Consider the following 25,146-nt stretch of genomic DNA (forward strand, 5'->3'; position numbering starts at 1 on the left):
ATAATTCTTGACGTCTGATTTGTGTCCATTTATTCTTGTTCTAACACTTCAGAAAAGAACTTAAATAAATGAATACAAGTGCAAACCTCGATAAGGATTTTATAGAATTTATTTAGGGCCTGATTGAGTGAATGTAATACCAGAAAATGAATTATTGTGGATTGCAGAATTAGATCTTCCATCCCTGGCATGAAATCCTCACTTCAGTCAGGCCAGGATTTCACCTCTGGTCTCTTTAATCTTCTGAGTGGCTCAGGTATAGGCTAGGTCCATGAAAGAGATGAAACAATGGAAGTGGCTTCTATCCATCTATCTTGGGTATCTCTATTCTGCTCACTGATGAAGTATCTAAGCACTGCTTCTGCAGACCTGTTGACCGTGCTGTTCAATGGGTTGGCTGAACACACAAATCACTGATAAATGTGGACATCAAAGATGAAAGGAAACGTTACTTTTATATTAATCTCTTATAACACTAACATATTCCAGGCTGTTGGCCAAATGAAATCGTAGGACATGTAGATACTACATATGTCTGTAGTCTCCAAATGGTTAATGACAGTTGATTGAACTACAAGGATAATATATTCCTACAATCTTTTTACAAACAACAAGATTTCATGGTACTATTTGATATAGTGATTTGGTATTAAATTAATTCTGACATAGCATATATATTCTAATACAAGACATGCCTTGGTAATTATTCCACAGTTTTACCTCCTAATTGGTCAATTAGTAGCCTAAAATCCCATTCAGCTGAGACATAGTTGAAAGCTCCCCCAGTTTTATTATGTATCCTTGGTGAGATTTCATAAATGAATACGCACCATCAGGTTTTGGTCTTATGGTATAAGATTGACATTCATGGGCCATCTAGGCGTGAAGCTCACAAGCAAGCTGAGTGGTTCTTGCACTTAGAATGCAAATGAGGCAACATGCTTATAGCTTGTTAGATATAACTCTCAATGACACCTAAGTCATTTCATATTCTAGAAATCATTACATTTGTGTTTCTAAAAGTGTTTATATATTAAAAAAAAGGTTGAGGGTAGGGAGAGGAGATTACATTAATACGTGATACTTTTTTGAATCCAGAGGAAAACTGCCATGGTGGAATAAAGAAAACCTTTTAGGTAACAACACTTTTCTTTTAATTTGAGCTTCCTGGGAGTAAAAGGAATGAAATATTAGTGAATTTAGAAAGGGCAGTTTTTTGAATAATCAAGCTGTTTTTTTGTTATGCTTTCTGGAGTTACCTGTATATTTGTTAAAAATAGTATAAATGGGTAAAGCTCTATAAATCATCCCTGAAAATGAAACTTGTTCACCACTTTACACTACTGTGCCAATGTTAGATATTCCTTGGTAGTAATCTGTTCTGAAACCTACAGGTATCTTGATGTCAGTGGCTGTAAAAGGGTGACTGACACAGGAATTCAAGCTTTGGCAGGGAGCTGCCGCCAACTTTATTACCTCGATCTGAGCTCTACAAGAACAAGCAAGAGAGGGTAAGTGTTAGAGAGCTTATTCCTTCACTCTCCCACTTCCCTGGTCCTTCTCGCATGAACAGAGAGCAACAATACCCGAAGTCCGAAGGTGCAAACAATTCGATGTTTATTGGGGTGAACTTCCAGCAAGCTTAAATACAAGTTCCTTTTTCCTTATTTTCGAATCCCAACTTACTTCCTGTTTGCCCCTAATTTATATAGTATTATTCTTAGCTATACCTTAACCAATCATTCTACTGAAATTAAACTAACCAATCCTAACATATTGTAACATGATTAGCTAACCAATTATATCCCACCACCTTAATTAGTTTACACCCGGCAAAATTAATTATACAGCAGACAGAAACAATCACAGAACCAGACAGAGATTATACAGACAAAAAATAGCAAAGTGGGAACTATAATGACAAAACAATACAGAAGTGAGGATTTCACATCCCAGCTATTGATAAGTGAGTTCTTGCCAGACAGGATGCTATCAAACTAAGTTTCCCTTTACATTTTCTAGGCACTTCCCTTTCTCTGGAGGTGATAGGAATACAATCCTGTCCTGATAGTGCCTGACAGCCCAATAGCACCTTATTTCAATGTGACTAGTTTGGAACGTGAGGATGTGACTGTTTGCTTCCTAGCTTATGGCTGCCTCTGCTGCTTAGCCAAAGGCCTTAGCCTAAGAACAGGGCCTCAAACTGACACAGTAAGAGAAGGCCCTTACACCAGCAGACAGTGATTTTGATTCTTTCTTTTATACCTCTAGAACTAGCCAAGTGATAAGAATACCCCTAAATTCTTAAAGTACAGGCCTTTGCAGACAGGCCTGAATATCTATATCCTAACAGTAAGATATAACTTCAGCAGATATCACTTAATACTTGGTATTCTCTCTCTTTTCCCCCCCCTGTCTTCTGTGTAACAACCTCGTTTTGCTTCTTTTGTAGGATTTGCAATATTCAGTATGATCATTCATTAATCATCAAAACAAACATGCTAGTTACCTGTATAGTCCCTTCTGTGTAAAGAATATATAACTGGGCATCACTAAAATAGTGACATATGCTAATCACACTTTGCAATTATCACAGTGTTTGTTATATTCTTCACTGTAATTGCAGGGAATACCACAAATCCACGTGTGAGATAAATACTATATCATGGTGCTGCAAACATTAAGATTGTAATGGCATTTGCAGTGCAGAGATGTACAGGCATTCAGCTATTTTATGCCCATCATTACTTATGTTGGTAACAAAGTATTAAGTACTACAGATGCATAGGGAACATTTTAAAATTTATTGTTTAAAGTGATTGCCTTCATTAAATTGATAGCCACATTTTTTGTTTCAAAATTGGAATTAAAACCCCAGCTGCTTCATAACATCTTGCTGAAATTCTTCATGTATCAAATGGTTTTAAGATTAATCAAAATATTTTTATATTCATTTATGTGTATATATGTATATATGTTTTATATTCTTTTTATAGGGCAGATAAAGATCTGTATATACAAATTGCCCACATACAAACCCACATTGGAGATTCCTTTCTAGACACATAAATTTGGCAGTCACTCTTAGAAATATGTTTTCTCTGTTTGTACATACGTGTCAGATATATAGGAGGAAGGGTGACATGCTTGTGTGTATGTTTGCATGTGCTGGTATGTTGTTCCAGTATCTTCTATTTGCAAAGACTTCCGTCAATGTGAGAGATTTCCTCATAGAGTGTGTGGCAGTCTGTGAAAGGGTGAAAATATGCCACTCCAGCAGAGAGGAAAGGGTTAATAAGTTTCCTTGAGAAGGAGAAGTATCTGCCACACTTCAGACAAACTGTTACTTTTGGCAAGAGTGGCTGGCAGTGATGTCTTTTTAAGGATCTAGGCTGTTTAAAAGAAAAAGTTTGGGCCCTGGCAGGAGCACTTGCTCCTGGGAAAGAACACACTGTGCCTGGACCCTGTCCTGTAGGACTCGCGTGAAGGGCAAGAGACTCTGAACATAGGGTTGGTAGATTTGGTTTTGGTATAAATTCTGCAGCAGACTTTTCACACAGTGCAGTGACACCACTGTAAAAGTCTTGTGGTAGTCAGACACATTGAAGTATAGCCTCTTGAAATACAGATGGCATAAGTCCCATATTTATTTTCTTATTGCTGGGATCTATCTGGATATTGATAGCAGAATAAACCCCTTAGTGCAGGGGTTCTCAAACGAGGTCAGGACTGCTCCTGGGGTCGCGAGGTTATTACATGGGGGTGTCGCGAGCTGTCAGCCTCCACCCCAAACCCCGCTTTGCCTCCAGCATTTATAATAGTGTTAAATATATTTAAAAGTGTTTTTAATTTTATAAGGGGGGTTACTCAGAGGATTGCTATGTGAAAGGGGTCACCAGTACAAAAGTTTGAGAACCACTGCCTTAATGTTTACCAGCAGCATCATTATGTTCCTGGAAAACTATTAATAACATTGTCTCAACCATCTATCTTTTTTATTTTTAAAAAAATGTGTATTGTATGGTTAACTCTGAATCTGTTCTTGGATGAGGTTTTAAAGCACATCCTCACAGCACAGAGACGCTGTGACAACTTAAAGCTTTTGCATATGGGAAGTGTTGGAATTATTAAGTCTCCCTACAACTCTTTTCATTAACAAAATGCCAAATTTTAGTGACTTATTGAAAAACAGAGGGGCAAACCATGAATTCCACAAAAGCAATATGTTTTCATCCTTCAGTTGTTGCCTTGCAGTATATAGGCATGTGCATGTGTTGGCTTTGCAGTACACACATGGGACTCAGGAGATCAGGGGTCTGTGGTTTCTATAAATTGGGGGGTGGGGGACTAAAAAGAAATGAGTGTGGTTTGAAAAGTGGTATATTTTTGTATAATATATTTTTCTCTGTTGTCTAAGTACTATTATAATAAGTACTATGTAAATATGTATAGATTAGATAGAAGTATGACGAATTGCACATAATTACCATATATGTGAGTATGTATTAGTATCCTGTTGAGGAGAGAAAATCAGAACAGAGCTAAATGATACTGCATTATACAGTTATCTGAGGGTGACCAGATGTCCCAATTTTATAGGGACAGTCCCTAGTTTGGGTCTTTCTTACATAGGCTCCTATTACCCCCCACCCCTTGTCCCGATTTTTCACATTTGCTGTCCGGTCACCCTAAGTTGCCTTGCGCATAGAACCCTGACTTAGGCATAACCAACAGTTAATTACAGATGGCTAGAACAAGCTAGATATTAATTGTAACCTGTGACCCACTTAGATTTGTATTTGTTTCTTCTAATTGAAATTTAACCTCTTCTTTGCTGCCTTATCTATCTAGTACATCAGTCAAAAAAAATCTCCAGCGTTACTGCTTGTGTTGCGTATATCATCTTTTGAAGTACTGATATTCCAGTGGAACAAGAGCACTTCAACATAAGTCTGCTCCAGTTTTGCTGCTGTTGATTAAACACCTAAGCAAAACGAGACATTTGATAATTATTGCAGCCATTCATTACAAGTACCCTCCCATTTTAATTTCCTGTGAAGGTTTGAAATTCTTTGCTGCTCCCTTCTCTGGTTTTCAATGTCATCACTTTAGGGACAGGTAAATATTGTTTCAGGGAGTAGTGTGTGAGGAGAACGAGAGATACGATTACATACAGAGGACATTTTTTTTTATAAAGGAGCAAACATGTTCTTGCTTCAACACAGTGGTTGAACTGTACTCTTTAAACATTTGTCCCAGAGTGTCAAGGATTTCATTATTGTGTTAGAGTAGGCGATTTCATTTTCCTAAGCTGTCAATAGCTGAAGAATTTCTCTCTACTATAAATTGCTAATGTTAATCTATTTTGATGTTGTTAAAAGGCAGAGTGTGGAACAGATTTTAATAGAGAGTGTGCCATTCCCAACTGTGCAGAATCCTCCTCCCTCCTTGTCACAATCACAACTTCCTTGTGGCAATTACAGCAACTGCTTATATGGAAAACATTAGGATATTGATTATGTATGTTTAGTTTCTTTTAATGTAATGTTCCAGCCAGAAACAAGGAGGGAAGAAAGAATCATATGACCAATCCCTTCTTCACAGACTAGTCTGTAGCGGAGTGGCTACCCCGCTCCGGCCCTGAAGGGGTTAAAAGCAGCCCTGAAGAGGGCTGTGTCTGGGAACAGCTAAGCTGCTTGGGGGAAGCTGCCACAGCTGGGGCCATGCCCCAATCAGGCCACAGCTGGCCCTTATAAGAGGGCTGTGGGCCAGAAGATGGAGGAGTTTTACTCTAGCCCTAGAGGGAGAAGGGCCGGCTTCCTGGGAGCTGAAGGTGCCTGAGCAGAGCAGAGCAGGGCGGGGCGGGGGAAGGGCAAGGGCAAGGGGAGCTCCCGCCTGGTAAAACCCCAGGCTGGAGGCCTTGGTGAAGGCCTACACAGGTACTGGGGTTGCAGAGGGGCAGCCCAGAGATAGGCAAAGGCAGCAGGTCCTAACCCCTTGCCTGTGATGAGTGGCCATTACAGACTTCAGTCTGCCCCAGTAAGCAGTGGCTAGATGATGACTGGCAGTAGCCACTGAGGCAAGGTGGTTTTAGAGGGTTGGGGGTTCCCCTGGGACGGGAGACCCAGAGTGTGAGGACCCTGCCAGGGGGCAGCACCCCAGGGTGAGGAGGCACCAGGGTCTGGGAGGGACATGGGGCCAGCGGCTGGTGAGACACCGGCCTGCAGAGGGCGCTCCAGAGGCTGGAAAGAGCTAATTCCTGAGACGACCAGCAGGAGGTGCTGCACCGGTGAGTCATCGCCTCGCTACATAGTCTGTGAGCCATTGTTTGGGAATCCCCGGGTAGAGGACCTGGATGCCATAGGGAAGTGGCAATGGGATACAGAGCCTTCCAACTCTAGGCTCTTTGGGCTCTTCATGAAATGAATTTGGCCACTGGCTGTATGGCTATCTTACTTCATGTAACTTACAGTCTAAGAAATTTCCTGATTTGAATCCACCACCTTTGGGTTTTTTCTTTCTTTTGTTCTTTCTTTTAAACTACATTGTTTTAAATTCAGTGAGAAGTTCAGTATATGGGGAAATGTGCAAAAACTGAATAACCTATGACCTCTAAGATCCATTTAAAAAAGAGAATGTTAAAAATTCAAGTTATACTTTAAGCCCAAATGGCTTAATCTTTATTCTTTGTGCGATTTAATCCAGCTATCTCTGAGGGTACCTCTAGACTTTGAGCTGGAGGTGTAAATTCCAGCTCAAGGAGACATACCCATGCAAGCTCCAAACGTGTTAGTGGTAAAAATAGAGAGTAGCCATGGCCACATGAGTGGCTAACGGTCCCAGGTATGTGCCTTGCATCTCCGATGGATACGTACTTGGGACATCTAGCTCCGCCTGTTGCTTAGGCCATGGGGGCTATGAGAGCTAGTGTAGGTGTGTCCTCTCAAATTGGAAGTTACACCTCCAATTCGAAGTCTAGACATATCCTGAGAAAAGAGGGGCATAGAAAAAAAGTCACTGAAAAAGTATGAAGCCCCCTAATTCTGGTAGAAAGGAGATGCCCCCAACAGGACGAACAAGTATGTTAAAAAATATTTATATACATAGTCTTTAGGTTTGTCAGGAATTGGATCTCTGAGCCATTCCCTCATACACAGTTGCAGAGGGAATTTTTTCTAATGCTTATTAAATCTACTGCACAGCCAATACACAGGATTTTGAAAATGCCAGAGAATTGGGTGTTGTAGGATATGGACTTTTCAGCTCCCCTCTTCAACTTTCTCTGTCTTTGTACTGCCTAAAACAAAAGGGCTTTTTTGGCTTTTGTTATTAATGGGTTCTGCTATTGTCAAGTTTGATTCCCCACTCTGGCACTTTGAGCCCAGAAGATGGCGGCTTGCAAGGATTCTAAAAAAATTAATACTGGCCTGGCCACTCCAGGCTGGTATTAAACTCCCAAGGTCACAGCTTCTCTCTGACCTTGGATGTAGATGCTGCCACCACCCAAGTGCAAAAAAACCACTGCCCTTTTGAGAACCCAGGAAGGAACACTTGGGAATTCCTTCCTGTGGAGTACCTTCAAGCCCTTTCACCCCACTTCCTAGGAAGAGCTGAGGGGAAAAAAAAAAAAAGGAAATCAGCTGTTGCCACCAAGTAATTAAACATATGCACAAACCTCTTAAGGACACAAAATCCAATCCTGTTCTTAAAAAAGGTAAATGAATCCTTATGGACGATGAATTTTCATACCTGGTCCAAACTTTACGCGGCATTCCAGCTGCCTCCGTCTCTTCAGCCCAGAGAGAACAACAGAGACAAAGGGAAAGCTTTTCTCCCATTTTAAAAAGTTCTAGCCTTCCCATTGGCTCTTTTGGTCAGGTGCCCACTCCCTTTTCTTTACTTGGGGGACTTTTTAACCCTTTACAGGTAAAGCAAGCAGCCACCAAGAGGGACTTTATAGCTGGCTGGCTGTCTTCATTGATCACAGCTATATACAAACCCTTTCGGCTAACTAGTTGACCCTGGCAAGGCAGCCCATGTTGTAAGATTTTCCACAGTTTGTGTTATGGGGTGGGAAGTCATGGCAAATTGATTCCCTTGATTCTAGACCTGAGGGTGCAAATAATCAAATCTATGTTAAATAATAAGGGAGGAGATTGGGCCCCAGACCCATTGACAGAATTTCCCCTTCCAGAGCATAACTGGGTTAGCAGAGACCAAGGGCAGAGACCAGGTTGTTGGGAGCCGTAAATCCACAAAAGCACAGAGCCTCAACAGGGGTGATCCACAGGGTTAACTGTGTGGGTCATATGTCTCCTTACACAAGGAGGAAGAGGAGGAATAAACCCAGCTTCCCTGATAGTATGATATGGGGGAATCTTCGTGAGGGGATTCCTGTGGATTTTTTCTTCCCTCAGCCCATTCCCTTATGCTTTACCATAGGAAAAGGATCTGGTCCAATCATACATAAGCGTACATAACAGTACAATTTACTTACATAGCACACTTTAAACAAGGCATCTTTTTGTTGTTACATTTATTTTCTCCGGCTGGCTTTCCATGTTTCCATTACACATCTTTGTGTTATTCTGTGGCTAGAAAACCCAGGAACAATAATTTAAATGAAGTGTGTCTCTGTGTGATGGGGTGGGGGGTTACATTTTGTAACAACTGAGAATATGTAACTCATACATGAATACTAGGTTTGTATGATTCAATTATAAAAATTTCTGTTTTTTTTAATACATTTATAGTGAAACAAGGAGCGGCATCTGACTCATTATGGTCATATTTCCTGTATTATAGACATAGACTTTCATATGATTGTAACAAATCAGGTCTGTTTTTTAATTAGAAAAATATCTACATTTAAAAAGAAGATGGCCTCGCTGATGGAGTTGATGTGCGTCAGAGACTACAAAGCTCCATGATAACAGATATTTTGCCAGCAGGTGTAATGTGGGTGCTCTCTTTTCATCACATCTCCATGTTTTCAGAGGTTAAAAGCCTGCTAATTAAAACAGAGAGGAGAATAGGCTAAAGAACTGAAGAGCGTTTTAAGTACATTTTCAATTTCCAGTCCTGAATCATAGATTCAATGCATTAAGATTCTGCATTGTGTTTTCTAGCAATGTCTCCATTTTGTTGGCTTTTATGTTTCTTTAATATAGTTCAGTTCTACAGGAATATCTAGTTTGTTTCTGTCCATTTATATACGACTCTGATATTTTAAATAAAATGTCCAGTTGATTCAGATTTTTAGTATTCTTTCTTCTGTGATCCAAGAGGATTACAGTGCCTTTGTCCTTGTTGCTGGCCTTTTAGTAATTATATGTAGCTTGCTACTGTTGTATAAATTATAGCAGTAATTTTGATGCAACTTCATAGCACTGGGTTCCCTCCACTGTCTGTTGTCGTCCTCCTGCTGTCCATTGACTCTGAGGAAGAGCTCAACACCTAGTAGCGTCAGACCCAAAGAGTACATGTTAGTTAGCTATGCCTCATCAATCAATTATATGGACGGAACATTCCCAACCCTTTAATTACTAACAGAGTTTGTTTTATCATATTAGGCTGTGCTATTTTAATATTGAATGAGGATGAAAGAAAACATTAGTTATTTATAAATAGGTTTAAGTTGCCGTTCCAATATTTTATCCTACAGTGAAACCTGTTTTAAGTAACCATTCGAGACTTACAAAAAAACACATTTGCTTGATAGTAGTCTCCTAATATAGGTGACATGGAATTGTACTGTCTGTGGACTAGCTTTTGACACAATCTGCCCTGACTGAGTTAGAGGGGGCATGTAGTCTAGCAGTGGACCAGTGACAATCTTCCCAAGACTTTCGAAGTCACAGTTCATTCCCTGGTTTCCACCTTGTTCCAGAGGGAAGTATTCCATGCTGTCTGTTTACCAGGCATTGTCCTCCAAACGAGCTTAGCTGTACTTGCTGGTGCATAAGGGAAGAGACTGAGTCACCACTCCACTTTTTCCCTATTTGTGCCAGCCCACTCATTTAGTGTGAGTAGTGGGCCTGCAGAGGTTGATCTCTTCCTTTGCTGTGACCAGCTCCTTTACTCTTCTGCACAAATGCAAAGAACAGATGATGATCTTGCCTTCGTTTAGTGATATTTAGAGTGATCTCTTATGACAAGAAGTTGCCTATGAAGAGTGAGATCTTGCATAGAACAAATTGTCATCACAAGTCAAAATATACAAAGTAAATATCCTTAAATCAAACTCTTAAGTTTAATAAAGCAGTATTTTTTTTACATTGTCTATCTTTTGATAATTTTGGTTATTGATGGAAATATTTTTCGTTGGTTTGTTAGTATAAGGTGAAATCTTACCAACATTTACCGATTAAAAAAAAAAAACAAAAAAACCCCAACCTATTCCTTTCAAACCTAAATGTATAGTATGCAAGATTTTAATCTTCTCATGCTTACATTTGGAAAATAATGAACAAGTAGATGTCATAAATTAACAAGTTGCTCAAAACTGCAGCAGAAATGCCTCTTTTTAGATCAATTAGTGGAATCTAATGGACGATTTTTTGTCTCCTAAGAGGAAAATATCCTTTTACTCAAGATTGTGAAGTTTAGTCTCTGGGGTGGAATCCTGGCTCCATTGAATTCAATGGCAAAACTGCCATTGATTTCTGTGGGCTAGGATTTTACCCCTTGCTTCCACTAGTCATACACACGGGCACAATCTCAGTTACTAAATGCTACTGAGAGTAGAGATGCTAAGAGCACCCAAAACTTTTATTCTCCTGAGGTTTCAATCTATTTTTAGGGGGAGTTTTGGAAGGAAGAGTGAGTTCTTGATCTTCACCCAGGGATTAGTATATTTATACATCTCTAGAATGCATAACAGCTCTTCACCAGGAATGTGCCATTTAACAATCCTTTTTCAGCATTTTGTGCATATATAGATCAAATGGCACCCATCTGTATCAGAAAGGATACCTGCAGCCCAATGTGGAGGAGGGCAGTGTTTGTGCAGCCAGCCTTCTCCAAGGGCTCGTCCAACGGAGGGCAGCTTTAATTTGCAATTGGAATCTGATGATGGATGCTGCTAAGGGATTTATTATTTTTATAGCTGTAGCGCCTAGAGGCCACAGTTAGGACTTGGGGACCAGATATATGCTATGCAGTGTACAAACACATGCAATGAAAAATGGCATGTGCCCTGAAGATCTTGCAGTGTAAGACCCCATCCTGCACTGAAAACCATGTGGGTGCAGGGAGGTTTTGGGCCCAAATATTAGAGGAGACACAGCAGGCATATAGAGCAAACTGACTGGGGGAGCACAAGATAAAAGTGAGACAATTATGACTAGTGTAATACAGAGCAGGCTCCGTCTGTGTGTATCCCAAGTACCCTAGTACTCTCCCCCCCCCCCCCCCCCCCGGCCCTTCCTTGGTCATTGCAGCCTACTTTTCAGGTTACAGTGGCCAGCTGCAGGTCCCCTGGCAGAGCAGGGTTCAGGGCATCTTTCAGAAAATGAGTGAATCATGAGTAAAATTTTAAACTCATAAATGACAGCACTTTACAATTTGAAATGTTCATGCTGGTGGATGCTCTCAGAAGTCTCTCTATGCTTTTTTTTTTATTATTATTTTTTTAAAGACCTACAACTAAGTTGTTTAAACTGGGAGTATGGAGTAGTATCCTTTGCTAATACTGAGAGCTATAATCAGAAGTTTGGCTTCAAGGAGGTTAGAACTCTGTCAACTTCCCTGACAGAGCTTTTAAGCTCCATCAGCTTTATCGGTATGGATGTTTCTTCCTTTTATTTTTCTAAACCAGGGAAAATAAAATATACATCTGAATGTATGTTTTTATATTTCTTTATGCAATATATACTTATATTTTTCTAGCAGTGAGACCACATTTTTCTGAGAATTTATTTATAGGTCTCTGTGTGGAGAACAAAGAGGTGTTTTTCAAGAGCCTGCGCAGAACTTGAAGTTAATCTCTTTTTTTATTCTTGGGTTTAAGGGTCTGCTTGTTGGCCAGCTTCTGCCATATCAGCTTGGAATGTGTGAAGCTCAGTTTCTGCAAGGATGTTACTCTGGAGGCAGTTAAAAAACTCTGCAAAAACTGTAAAAGGTAAGAGTTTTGGCTTTACACAGCTGAGGGGTTATTTATTTATTTCTTTATCCTGTCAGTGCTTGGCTGAAATACTAAGCTATTCTATCAGACATAGACTTTGATCCTGATAAATTAATGGGCAATCTACAGCCAACAGTAAGTTTTTTTTTTATATATGTTTTCCATTCATAATAGGTGCTGTTAAGATATCTGTATTCAAATGTTTTACATGTCCTTTTAAATAGCTTTTAAAAACTGCAGAGGCTGATGCAACTCTCAGTGACTTTTCATACAGTACTTCAGGTGTCTATTTCCATTTACCGTGTTTTTAACACTAATAAGAGAAATGTAATCTGCAGAACATAAGCCTGTATTGTATTTTTTTAAATCAACATTGTTACATCTGAAAACACTCGGGCCTTGTCTACATTATGAAATTACTCCAATTTTACAGAAGTTGATTTTTGGGAACAGATTGTACAAAGTCGAGTGCGTGCGTCCACACTAAGCACGTTAATTTGGCGGTGTGCGTCCACAGTACTGTGGCAAGCGTCAACATTCTGAGTGGTGCACTGTGGGTCACTATCCTGCAGTCCCCGCTGCCCACTGGAATTCTGGGCTGAGCTCCCAATGCCTGATGGGGCCAAAAATTTGTTGTGGGTGGTTATGGGTAAATGTCATCAGTCAACCTTCCCTCTGTGAAAGCAACGGCAGACAATCATTTTGCACCCTTTTCCCTGGATTGCCTGAGCAGACGCCATAGCACGGCAAGCATGGAGCCTGTTCAGCTCACCGCAGCAGTTATGACCATTGTAAACACCTTGCGCATTATCATGCAGTTTATGCAGAACCAGAACCTGAAAAACCAGGCGAGGAGACGACAGCAGCACTGTGACGAGAGTGATGAGGACATGGACACAGATTTCTCTAAAACTGTGGTCCCTGGCAATTTGGAGATCATGGTGTTAATGGGGCAGGCTCATGCCGTGGAGTGCCGATTCTGGGCCCGGGAAACAAGCACAGACTGGTGGGACCGCATAGTGTTGCAGGTTTGGGATGACTCCCAGTGGCTCCAAAACTTTCGCTTGCGTAAGGGCACTTCCATGGAACTTTGTGATGCTTTCTCCTGCCCTGAAGCACGAGAATACCAAGATAAGAGCAGCAATTGGCAATAGCCCTGTGGAAGCTTGCAATGCCAGACCACTACCGGTCAGTCGGTAATCAATTTGGAGTGGGCAAATCTACTGTGGGGGTTGCTGTGATGCAAGTAGCCAACGCAATCATTGAGCTGCTGCTATCAAAGGTAGTGATGCTGGGAAATGTGCAAGTCATAGTAGATGGCTTTGCTGCAGTGGGATTCCCTAACTGTGGTGGGGCTATGGACAGAACACATATCCCCATCTTGGGACCGGACCACCAGGGCAGCCAGTACATAAACCGTAAGGGGTATTTTTCAGTGGTGCTACAAGCACTGGTGGATCACAAGGGACGTTTCACCAACATCAACGTGGGATGGCCGGGAAAGGTTCATGACGCTTGCGCCTTCAGGAACTCTGGTCTGTTTAAACGGCTGCAGGAGGGGATTTACTTTCCAGACCAGAAAATAACTGCTGGGGATGTTGAAATGCCTATAGTTATCCTTGGGGACCCAGCCTACCCCTTAATGCCCTGGCTCATGAAGCCGTACACAGGCACCCTGGACAGTAGTAAGGAGCTGTTCAACTATAGGCTGAGCAAGTGCAGAATGGTGGTAGAGTGTGCATTTGGACATTTAAAGGGTCGCTGGCGCAGTTTACTGACTCGCTCAGACCTCAGCGAAACCAATATTCCCATTATTATTGCTACTTGCTGTGTGCTCCACAATCGCTGTGAGAGTAAGGGGAGGTGTTTATGGCAGGGTGGGAGGTTGAGGCAAATCGCCTGCCACTGAATACGCGCAGCCAGACACTAGGGCAAATAGAAGAGCACAGCAGGAAGCGCTGCGCATCAGAGAAGCTTTGAAAACCAGTTTCATGACTGGCCAGGGTACCGTGTGACACTTCTGTTTGTTTCTCCTTGATGAAAACCCACCCCCTTGGTTGCCTCTAAATTCCCTGTAAGCCACCCGCCCTCCCCTCTTCAATCACAGCTTGCTTGCAAAGGAAATAAAGTCACTATCATTTAAAAACCATGTATTCTTTATTAATTGATTATAAAAATAGGGAGATAACTCACAAGGTAGCTTGGGTGGGGTATGGGAGGAGGTAGGAGGGAAGGAAAAGGCCACTTCAAAACTTGTTGAATGACAGGCTTCTGTTGCTTAGGCTGTCCACTGGGGTGGAGTGGTTGGATTCCCGGAGCCTCCCCCCACTGCGTTCTTGGGTGTCTGGGTGAGGAGGCGGCAGTCTGTGATCCTGCTGCCATTCCTGAACTTCCACCAGACGCTGGAGCATGTCCGTTTGATCCTGCAGTAGCCCTAACATTGCATCCTGCCTCCTCTGATCTTCCTGCCGCCACCTCTCATCTTGATTGTCCCTCCTGTCCTCATGTTCGTTGTCCGCTTTCCTGTACTGTGCTACTGTGTTCCTCCACACATTCTGCTGAGCTCTGTCAGTGCTGGACGACTGCATGAGCTCAGAGAACATTTCACCGCGCATGCGTTTTTTTTTTTTTGCCACCTTATCTGAGATAGCCTTTGGGACGGAGGAGGGAGGCTTGAAACATTTGCAGCTGCAGGAGGAGAAAAAAGTGAGTGAAGTATTTAAAAAGATACATTTTACAGAACAATGGCTATACTCTTTCACGGTGAACAACACTATTCACGTTACATAGCACATGTGATTTCGGTACAAGGTCGCATTTTGCATCTTATATTGAGTGCCTGCAGCTTTGGTGTTAGAGATCACACACGCAGTGCCGGGCAACAGAATTCAGCTTGCAGGCAGCCATGGTAAGCCATAGTCTTTCGGCTTCTGCGACCTTCATAACAGCAGTGCCCTCCTTTCCCATACCAAGCAAAGCCCGTTGAGTTGGTTTTCGTGTTAACGTGCAGCAGCAGAAACCAAATTAACCCCCCCATCCAATTCTCTGGGATGATCGCTTTACCCCTTCCCCCACCGCGTTGCTGGTATCAGGGAAGATCACTGCTAGCCAAACGCAAACAGCTCAGCGCCAATGCCCCCCCCCCACTGCTTGGTTAACTGTGGGGAGGATTTATTTTCAGCCACAGGCAAACAGCCCAGTAGGAACGGCCACCTCTGAATGTCCCCTTAATTAAATTCCCGTATTTCAACCAGGTTACCATGAACGATATCACTCTCCTGAGGATAACACAGAGAGATAAAGAACGGATGTTGCTTGAATGCCAGAAAATACCAGGACCATACGCTGCCAGGCTTTGTCATGCAATGATACCAGATTACTTGCTACTAGCATGGTGTGGTAAAGTGTTCTACCATGGAGGACGGAATAAGGCTGCTCTCCCCAGAAACCTTCTACAAAGGCTTTTAGAGTACCTCCAGGAGAGCTTCATGGAGATGTTCCTGGAGGATTTCTGCTCCATCCCCAGACACGTTAACAGACTTTTCCAGTAGCTGTACTGGCCACGAATGCATCCCAAATCCTCAGGGCAAATTAATCATTAAAAAAGGCTTGCTTTTAAAACATGTATTATATTTTAAAACACGTATTATATTTTAAAAGGTACACTCACCAGAGGTCCCTTCTCCGGCTTGGTTGGGTTGGGAGGGTATTCCAGTCAGGGTGATAAAAAGATCCTGGTTGTCAGAAAGAAGTGTGTGCTGTGTTCTCCTCAAGCTCGTCCTCCTCCTCCTCATCTTCCCCATCCGCAAAATCCTCAGGAATGGCGGAGAGTACCCCATCATCGGAGTCCACAGACAGGGGTGGGGTAGTGGTGGCGCCCCCCCCCCCAGAATTGCATGCAGCTCAGCGTAGAAGCGGCATGTCTGGGGCTCTGTCCTGGAGCGTCCGTTTGATTCTTTGGTTTTCTGGTACGCTTGTCTAAGCTCCTTATGTTTCATGCGGCACTGTGTTGCGTCCCTGCTGTAGCTTCTGTCTATCATGGCCTTGGAAATTTTTTGAAATGTTTTGGCATATCGTCTTTTGGAATGTAGTTCTGATAGCACGGATTCGTCTCCCCATATAGCGATCAGATCCAGTACCTCCCTTTCGGTCCATGCTGCAGCTCTTTTTCGATTCTGGGACTGCATGGTCACATGTGCTGATGAGCTCGCCTGGCCAAACAGGAAATGAGATTCAGAAGTTCCCGGGACTTTTCCTGTACACCTGGCCAGTGCATCCAAGTTCAGAGTGCTGTCCAGAGCGGTCACAATGGTGCACTTTTACCTTTTAAATAGCTCCCGGAGGCCAATACTGTTGAATTGTATCCACACTAACCCTAATTCAAAACGGTGATGTCGATTTCAGTGCTAATCCCCTCGTCGGGGAGGAGTACAGAAATCGATTTTAAGAGCCCTTTATGTTGGAAAAAATGGCTTCGTTGTGTGGACGGGTGCAGGGTTAATTTGATTTAACGCTGCTAAATTCAATATAAACTCATAGTGTAGACCAGGCCTCAGAATAGGTGCAAGTGACCCAGCTTTCTCACTATAGATATGAGCTGATATAATTAACCATGGAAATACAGAACAAAGTGATACTAATCTTTACATCGCTGGTGAAAGAAAGAAAGCAAGCTCTGATGTTGTGTTTATAGTGTATAATGAAAGTGTCACACCTGGAGAGGTGAAACTGAGGTGATAGTCACTTCAGAATTTCAGTATATCTTTAAAGTGGGGCTGCAGTTGTAAGTGACTTCTGTCTTAAAAACCTGTACCTTTCCTGAGTTACTAACCATGATCAAAACATGATCCTGATCCTGCAGTGAGTTATACGCAGGTAGGCACTTGTGCCTGCAAGGATCTCAGGCGCCACATGGCCCCTGAACTGTGCCAAATCCTGGGAGTGAAGAATGCTGGCCAAACAGCACCCCTCTCTCCCAGCTGGCCAATGGGTGCCAGAAAGTCCCAGGGAGAGGAGTTACCTATTGTCCCTTGGCAAATGCCTCCCTCCCTTGCTATTAGGACTGTCCCCTTTTCAGCGCCTGCCCCATCAATGTCCCCCACCTGTTGATGTGGGTGGGTGACACTTTGATTGCAAAATCTTTGATGTAAGAGGTAGGAAAAGGGACAGGTTGATCTTTAGATGCTGTGGTGAGTTTTCGGAGCTGGCATTTACAAAACCTGGACTTGAAAACTCCGTTGCTTTGCTGTGGAAGCCATAGAGAACAGAATAAATGTGTCTCCAAGTCTCATTTACCGTCACTTTTCTTATTATAGCCAAAGTTTAAAAGAAAAGGTTTATTAAAAACAAAAACCAAACTCAGCTCTGTGATTGCTTCATAGTGTATTGTTTAATTAACAAATGTAGCTGCTTTTGTTTTTGGATTGTCTGCAAAGAACTTTCATTGTTCTTAAATTTATTATTATTCAGAATTATTTGCTATGTTGTCATTGCAAATAATAATTGGTTTGTAGTGTGTATATAAACGAGACCATTGTGAGTTTTTGAAATTTGAGCTGTCTTAGTTTTGATTGGACATATATAATCATATAACCTGTTATGATTCAGTTCTGTGACTGAGTAATTATGATGGCCAGTCTATACTACAAAAATAACTGGACAAGCAGAGCTGGCTATAACTTGTTAAATATCATGTAGTTAGAATACAACAGAGGTTACAATATGGACATGTCCAAAAGCCTTAGCACAGTTTCACAACCCCGTTAAAACACTGGGTTAGGCTCTGCTCCTGTCTGTGTTAAAATTCTAACCGTATAGTAACCAAGTCAGTGGAGAACTGTTATATATGGGTCTTGAAACTCAGTTGTTTTTGTAGAATAGGATCATATTTCCATTCCAACTACTCCTGTGTACAGAGTCTAAATTTGCTTTCTGTGTAAATTCTTCAGTATTCACTTAAAATTCACTGTTTAAGCAAACATGAGTATCAGTATCATCTTTGCCAGAATATTTGTGGTAACAGGGTGTGTGCAAAGTCTAAGCAAATATATGTAAATATTTGAACTAATATTTGTTGAAAATAGTTAAGTGTTCTCTAGTTCTAGAACATTATGCTCAACACCTATATCTGCCAGGTTAATGTACAAACTTTAGAGGGAATATTCACTTCATTCATGGAATGGCGGGGGTCACAAGAACACCAGCTTTATTTCATAGTTATTATTGGCGGGGAGTACAGGAAGAACCTAGTAGTAAGAAATTCACTGCATTTTGAGATAAAACCTGTCTGTTAAAAAGAAATGGCACCCCCAACAGAGTTCACATTTTTATTTTTTCTGTCCAATCCTTTATCAATGACATGCATTCTTTATTCTACCATTTATAAAACATTTATAGTGTAAAAATATAAAAGGCCTTTATGGGCCTTGATGGGAAAGGAGGATCTCTTAAAATGGTAGAAATACTGAAAGATTTTTCCAGCTCATTTGTTAAAGAACTATGTGAGCATCTCACGCCTTAATTTACATGCCATGAGTATGTGGTTCTGTATTACAATCCAGAAGAATTCGTGTAGTTTTACAGCTTTGGAAATCTTATTTGGTTTGTCTTACTTTGCTGTTCTGAGTCTTGTAACCTTTTAATCTTCTTTGGTGTAAAAGAACAGATGAACCTCCTTTAACACTTCCTCATTGAGAAGATTCTTGAGAGATACCATAATCACATTCCTGTTCTTTCCTTTTCTGCCCATATTGTACCAACACTGTTTCCTTGTAAACACAAGGAAATAATTATTTGCTGTTTTGAAGGGAACTTTTTCTGTCCTGAATTGGGAGTGCCAAAGAATTGTTTAGGCCTAGAGTACTCAAGTTGCAGGTATTCTACATTTTGCAGCATTTAGATGTAACCAGGCATATGGACACTGTAGAAATTGTTAGGGTACATTTTAATATAGAACAAAAGTACGGCCCTGTTGAGAAGGAACTGTCCTTTTTTCAGTATAGTATATGATCAGTGTAAAAATCTCAGCAAGAATTTGACTTAGATCCTCATTCTGCTCTTATTTTAAGGTACAGTAAGTTTCAAATGCTGTATACGGAAGCAGTTTCAAATGCAGTTCTTAATCATTCTGATTAAATTACATAGGTATGTTAGTCCAGTACAACACAGTACAGCTGGTTTTCGTTCCAGTGTGGTTTTGAGGTCATGAGGAAGAAGTGTTTGCTAGTAACAGAGAAGGAAGTGCACTAAAGGACAAACTTAAGTTATTTTCCCTGGTATTTTATGCAGTCATTCTGTTTGTAGTTCTTTTGCTGAGTTTGGTAGCAGTTTGGTTTGGTAGCAGAAAGAATGTGTGTACAACATGGAGGAGATTCATGCTTCAGATTGGAGAGGAGAATTTTGGTTTAATTTAGGTTTCATTTTTGCCTGTGGAGGAGGAAATAGTAGGTGGTAAGTCAATAGGCAATGTCCTCCTATTTTCAGTTTTCTCTCCACAGATCAGAACTCTCTTGAGAGGCACTCCAATGACCTCCACAGTATGGTCCATAAGAGGTCTTGGCAGGATGAATCCTAGATATGTGTTTTCCAGAAGCTAGCCAGGCCAGATGACAGTGGAAAGACAAAGGATCTCTTCGCAAAAGCATATATTTCCTGCAGATCTTTCTGAATTCTGCAAGTTTGAGGGTGAAAGCTACAGATATACCCAAATAAAAAAAAAAACACAGTAAGAGGGCCAAAAAAGTGCCAGCATGGCTAAACAACAAGATAAAAAGTAGTTAGAGGCAGAAACTTTAAAAAGTGGAAGTTAAATCATATTGAGGAAAATAGAAAGGAGCGTAAACTCTGGCAAGTGAAGTCTAAAAATATATTTAGAAAGGCCAGAAAAGAATTTGAAGAACTGCTAGCCAAAGACTCAAAAATTAACAGCATTTTTTTTTAAGTACATCAGAAGCAGGAAGCCTACTAAACAACCAGTGGGGCCACTGGATGATCAAGATGCTAAGGGAGCACTCAAGGAAGATAAGGCCATTGCGGAGAAACTAAATGAATTATTTGAATCAGTCTTCATGGCTGAGGATGTGAGGGGGATTCTCAAACCTGAGCCATTCTTTTTAGGTGACAAATCTGAGGATCTGTCCCAGATTGAGGTGTCATTAGAGGAGGTTTTGGAACAAAATGATAAATTAAACAGCAATAAGTCACCAGGACCAGATGGTATTCACCCAAGAGTTCTGCAATTTCACATTTGAATTCCTTCAGAACTTCTAACTCTGGAATGTAACCTATCATTTAAATCTGCTTCTGTACCAGATGATGACTGGGGGATAGCTAAGGTGACACCAGTTGTTAAAAAAGCTCCAGAGGTGATCCCAGCAATTACAGGTCAGTAAGCCTGACTTCAGTACCGGGCAAATTGGTTTAAACTAAAGAACAGAATTATCAGATCTATAGATGAACACGATTTGTTGGGGAAGAGTCAATGGTTTTTGTAAAGGGAAATCATGCCTTACCAATCTACTAGAATTCCTTGAGGGGGTCAACAAACATATGGACAAGGGTGATCCAGTGGATATAGCGTACTTAGATTTTCAGAAAGGCTTTTATCCTTTATGGGATAATAGGGAAGGTCCTCTCATGGATCGATAACTGGTAGGAAACAAAGTAGGTAAAAAATTCAGTTTTCAGAATGGAGAGAGGTAAACAGTGGTGTCGCCCAGGGGTCTGAACTGGGACCAGTGCTGTTCAATGTATACATAAATGATCTGGAAAAAGAGGTAAAGAGTGAGGTGGTAAAATTTGCAGATGATACAAAATTACTCAAGATAGTTAAGTCCAAAGCAGACTGTGAAGAGTTACAAAGGGATCTCACTAAACTGGGTGCCTGGTTAACAAAAGGGCAGATTAAATTCAATGTTGATAAATACAAAGTAATGCACATGGGAAAACATAATCCCAACTATACATATAAAATGATGGTCTAAATTAGCTGTTACAACTCAAGAAAGACATCTTGGCGTCATTATCCTTGTCAATATGCAGCGGCAGTCAAAAAAGCTAACAATGTTGGGAATCAATAGGAAAGGGAATGATGATAAGACAGAAAATATCATATTGCCTCTATATAAATCCATGGTACACCCACATATTGAATACTGCTTGCAGGTCTGGTTACTTCATCTCAAAAAGATATATTGGCACTGGAAAAGGTACAGAAAAGGGGCAACAAAAATGATTAAGGGCATGGAACAGCTTCCATATAAGGAGAGATTAATAAGACTAAGACTTTTCAGCTTGGAAAAGAGACGACTAAGGTGGGATATGCTAGCAGTCTATAAAAACATGACTGGTATGGAGAAAGTAAATAAGGAAGTGTTATTTACTCCTCATAATACAAGAACTAGGGGTCACCAAATGAAATTAATAGGCTGCAGGTTTAAACAAAATGAACATAGTTAAAATAAATACTTCCCACAATGCACAGTCAACCTGTGGAACTCTTTGCCAGAGGATGTTGTGAAGACCAAGATTATAACAGTGTTCAAAAAGAGCAAGATAAGTTCATGGAGGATAGGTCCATCAATAGCTATTAGCTATTAGCCAGCATAAGCAGGAATGCAAAACCATTCTCTGAAGTGTCCCTAGCCTCTGTTTGGCAGAAGCTGGGAGGGGTGACAGGGGATGGATCACTTGATGATTACCTCTTCTGTTCATTCCTTCTGAAGCATCCAGCATTGGCCACTGTCGGAAGACAGGATACTGAGCTAGATGGACCATTTGTCTGACCCAGTATGGCCATTCTTATGTTCTTCAATGGGGTAAAAGGGCACACACTCATTACTGATGGAAAAATTCAAAGGAAATGCCCCATGTGGAAGCTTGGAATTTCCAAGCCCCTTCACAGGGTATTCCTTTTAATTGAGAATTGTTGTCATTCTGGGACAAATTCTTCTCTCAGACCATTGTAAATTCAGAAAAGTGAGAATATAATTTGTATCCTTTATATCTAAAAAGCATTTAATAAAATATCTCTCAGTACTTTCCTGTTCTTTTTTTTTTTAATTCTCTCTAAATTTTGGAGCCAAGTATCAGAGGGGTAGCCGTATTAGTCTGTATCCACAAAAACAACAAGGAGGCCGGTGGCACCTTAAAGGGTATGTCTTCACTACCCACCGGATCAGCGGGCAGCGATCAGTCCAGCGGGGATCGATTTATCGCGTCTAGTCTTGACCATGGAAGTCTTTAAGCCATGATTTGAGGACTTCAATAGCTCAGACATAGGTGAGAGGTTTATTGCAGGAGTGGATGGCCTGCATTGTGCAGGAGGTCAGACTAGATGATCATAATGGTCCCTTCTGACCTTAATATTTATGAATCTATGAACCTTTTTACTCTTGTTTAATGGAGCCCTGTGATATATATGGTACCCACTATTGTATGTTAATACACAAAACATTTGCTTTTTTCATATTCATAATTATAAAGCCGGACGGGATTGCTGTGATCATCTAGTCAGACCTCCTGTATAATACAGGCCATAGGACAGCCTGGAATTAATTCCTGTGGGAACTAGAGCATGTCTTTTAGAAAACACCCAATCTTGACTTTTGCCACTAACTCCTTACATTATTAAAAATGAAAAGAATTAAATCTAATTTACTTTTATCATTATAGGTCCCACTCTGCCCTCAGTTACCTAGGGAGATGCACTTGTGTAACTGAGAGCAGAATTGAGGCCTTGATGTTTACTTTTTGTATTTTATATAGCTTGACTGGTAATTTTATAAACCCAGGCTGGTCAATTTCATTTTCTGATTCTCGTACACTGCAAATTGTGTTTGTTTAGGTTTCTAATACTGCACGGGAGAGGGAGAATTATTCTTTTTAAAACGTTTGGGGGGGAGGGATAGTTCAGTGGTTTGAGCATTGGCCTGCTAAACCCAGGGTTGTGAGTTCAATCCTTGAGGGGGCCATTTGGGATCTGGGGCAAAAATTGGGGATTGGTCCTGCTTTGGGCAGGGGGTTGGACTAGATGACCTCCTGAGGCCCCTTCCAACTCTGATATTCTATGATTCTATGATTCTATTGTTTAAAATATAAAAATGTTATGTTAAAATAAAATTCTGAAAATTTTATTGGGAGCCTTTTAATATCAGGGCTTGCAAACCTGCCCTCCCACCCAGTTTTTACATTAACAAAACGTAATGTAAATGTTGGGAATAAACTACTTGAGAGCATCTCCTTAATATATCCTTCTCCTGTCACCTCCTGGCATTCGAATATTTTTGGTTGAGTGGCGTGAGGAAGACTAGAAGGGCTCCCTAGTTAGGACCATGAACTTTTATCGGTCATTCCAGAGGCTCACAAACTCCTGATTGATCAGATAGTCGAGCGGCTTTAAAAGAGATCAGTACAGTGTCAGGGACTCATTCTGCTTTTGCTGCCAAGTATTCTTTTTCCATCTGTGTTTAATTCTGTTCCTAACGGTTTGCTTTCTCTCTTTCAGGTTGAAGTTGCTTCATCTCTATGGCTGCCGCTTCACTCCTGATCTGGAGTCCATTAAAGAAATCAATAAAACAGTGCAAGTGTATCACAACCTCTGTCCCCCACCTGCTAACATTTAGTTGAATGAGGAACTCTGCCTATTGCTATGGACACCTTGGCTTGTAAATATGACAGTGCTTCAGCAAAGAGATGCTATGTCAGTTAATCTTGTACATATTTTTACCTGTAATCTCAGCACAGGACTGGGAACCATGAACTCCTGAACTGTAAGCCTGACACTGACTCAGTTTCTAGTTTTGCACAAGTCACTTACCTTCCCCACAGGGGTGTTGTGAAGATAATGCATGTGATACGTTTTTAAGATGAGAAATACAATCCACATGCTAAATATTGCTAAATGTATTATCCTTGCTATTTGATTGGAAAGAATAAAAACGTGAGTCAAAATCAACAATGAAAAAAGGAGTACAGGGTGTGTACTGCTGCTCAACTTTTAACTTCTTTGTTTTTGTGGAGTTGTGATGGCTATGTTATGTGTGCACAAACATTTTAATCGTTTCACAACAAGATTTTTTGTGTATGTGTTACTGTTTCCTCTTGTACCTGCAATCTGCTTGGTGCTTTGCAAACAAATGGCACAGCTCTGGCCTAAAGAGCTTAAACTGTCAAAAGACAAAACAAATAGGGAACAACAAACAGGTAATGTGGCCATGTAGTGACTGGTCACATGCTGATCATACAAAGTTTTAACGGCAGAATATATATTTACACACAAAACTACACTAAAAGAACATGATTAAGATTGCAAAGCTAAGGACTCAAAAGTTAGGAAATGCCAGAATTAAGGTTGCCTGTGCAATTAATAATTATCACTGTTCCTGCTCTGGGCTATGCTGAGTCCAGTACCTGGCAAGATCAGGGAGATTCTCTCTTCTGTGCTGTAAATGACCGTGCTGCTGCGGCCAGGCAGTGGGGAGGAGAAAGCTGCCTGATTTGAAGGTAGAGTAGAGACCACAAAAGTTGGATCAGTGGTGGGGGAGAGGAACAAGGGGCCGGGAACAGAGGCTGGCAGTGGGGTGGAAAGGGAAACTGGGACGGGATGCTGGGGTAGTAGGGGAGGCTAAGACTTGGATCTGGGAGACTGGCTAGTTAAAGAGACTGGGTCTGGAAGCTGGGGCAAGACTGGGACTGGTAACCTTAATTAGGATGCCCTTGTGCATGCCACTGAGAAGAGAATTTAGCCCCAAGAACTCTGTTTAAATACATCTCTTCTCCTCTTTCTCATTCCTGTTAGACAATGTAATATGACACCAGATATCATCATAACTGTAGCCAAAATTAGTAGGATCCTTGTTTCTCCCCATAATATAACTGATTAACTTATTTGATATGTAGTGGCAAAATGCACAATTTAACATTTCAGAGTGATATTGTTTTATACTGAGTTTAGACTGTGACTAACATAGCACCAGTGAAACTGATTTTATGTCATATGTACACTTCAAGTTCTGTTCAAACAG

General features: G+C 41.1%; 1 protein-coding gene across 1 annotated transcript in view; it reads left to right on the top strand.

Annotated features, from left to right (window-relative positions):
- Positions 1-24,493, top strand: part of LOC125636586 (uncharacterized) — a 114,362-nt gene extending 89,869 nt beyond the window's left edge. The window contains exons 13-15 of the mRNA XM_048849946.2: positions 1,395-1,511; positions 12,011-12,121; positions 23,628-24,493. Coding sequence (XP_048705903.2) covers positions 1,395-1,511; positions 12,011-12,121; positions 23,628-23,745 — 346 coding nt within the window. The 3' untranslated portion in view covers positions 23,746-24,493. The remainder of the gene's footprint in view (positions 1-1,394; positions 1,512-12,010; positions 12,122-23,627) is intronic.
- The last annotated feature ends 653 nt before the right edge of the window (positions 24,494-25,146 follow it).

Source organism: Caretta caretta, chromosome 5 (assembly GCF_965140235.1).
Source record: "Caretta caretta isolate rCarCar2 chromosome 5, rCarCar1.hap1, whole genome shotgun sequence".
Classification (NCBI taxonomy): Eukaryota; Metazoa; Chordata; order Testudines; family Cheloniidae; genus Caretta; species Caretta caretta.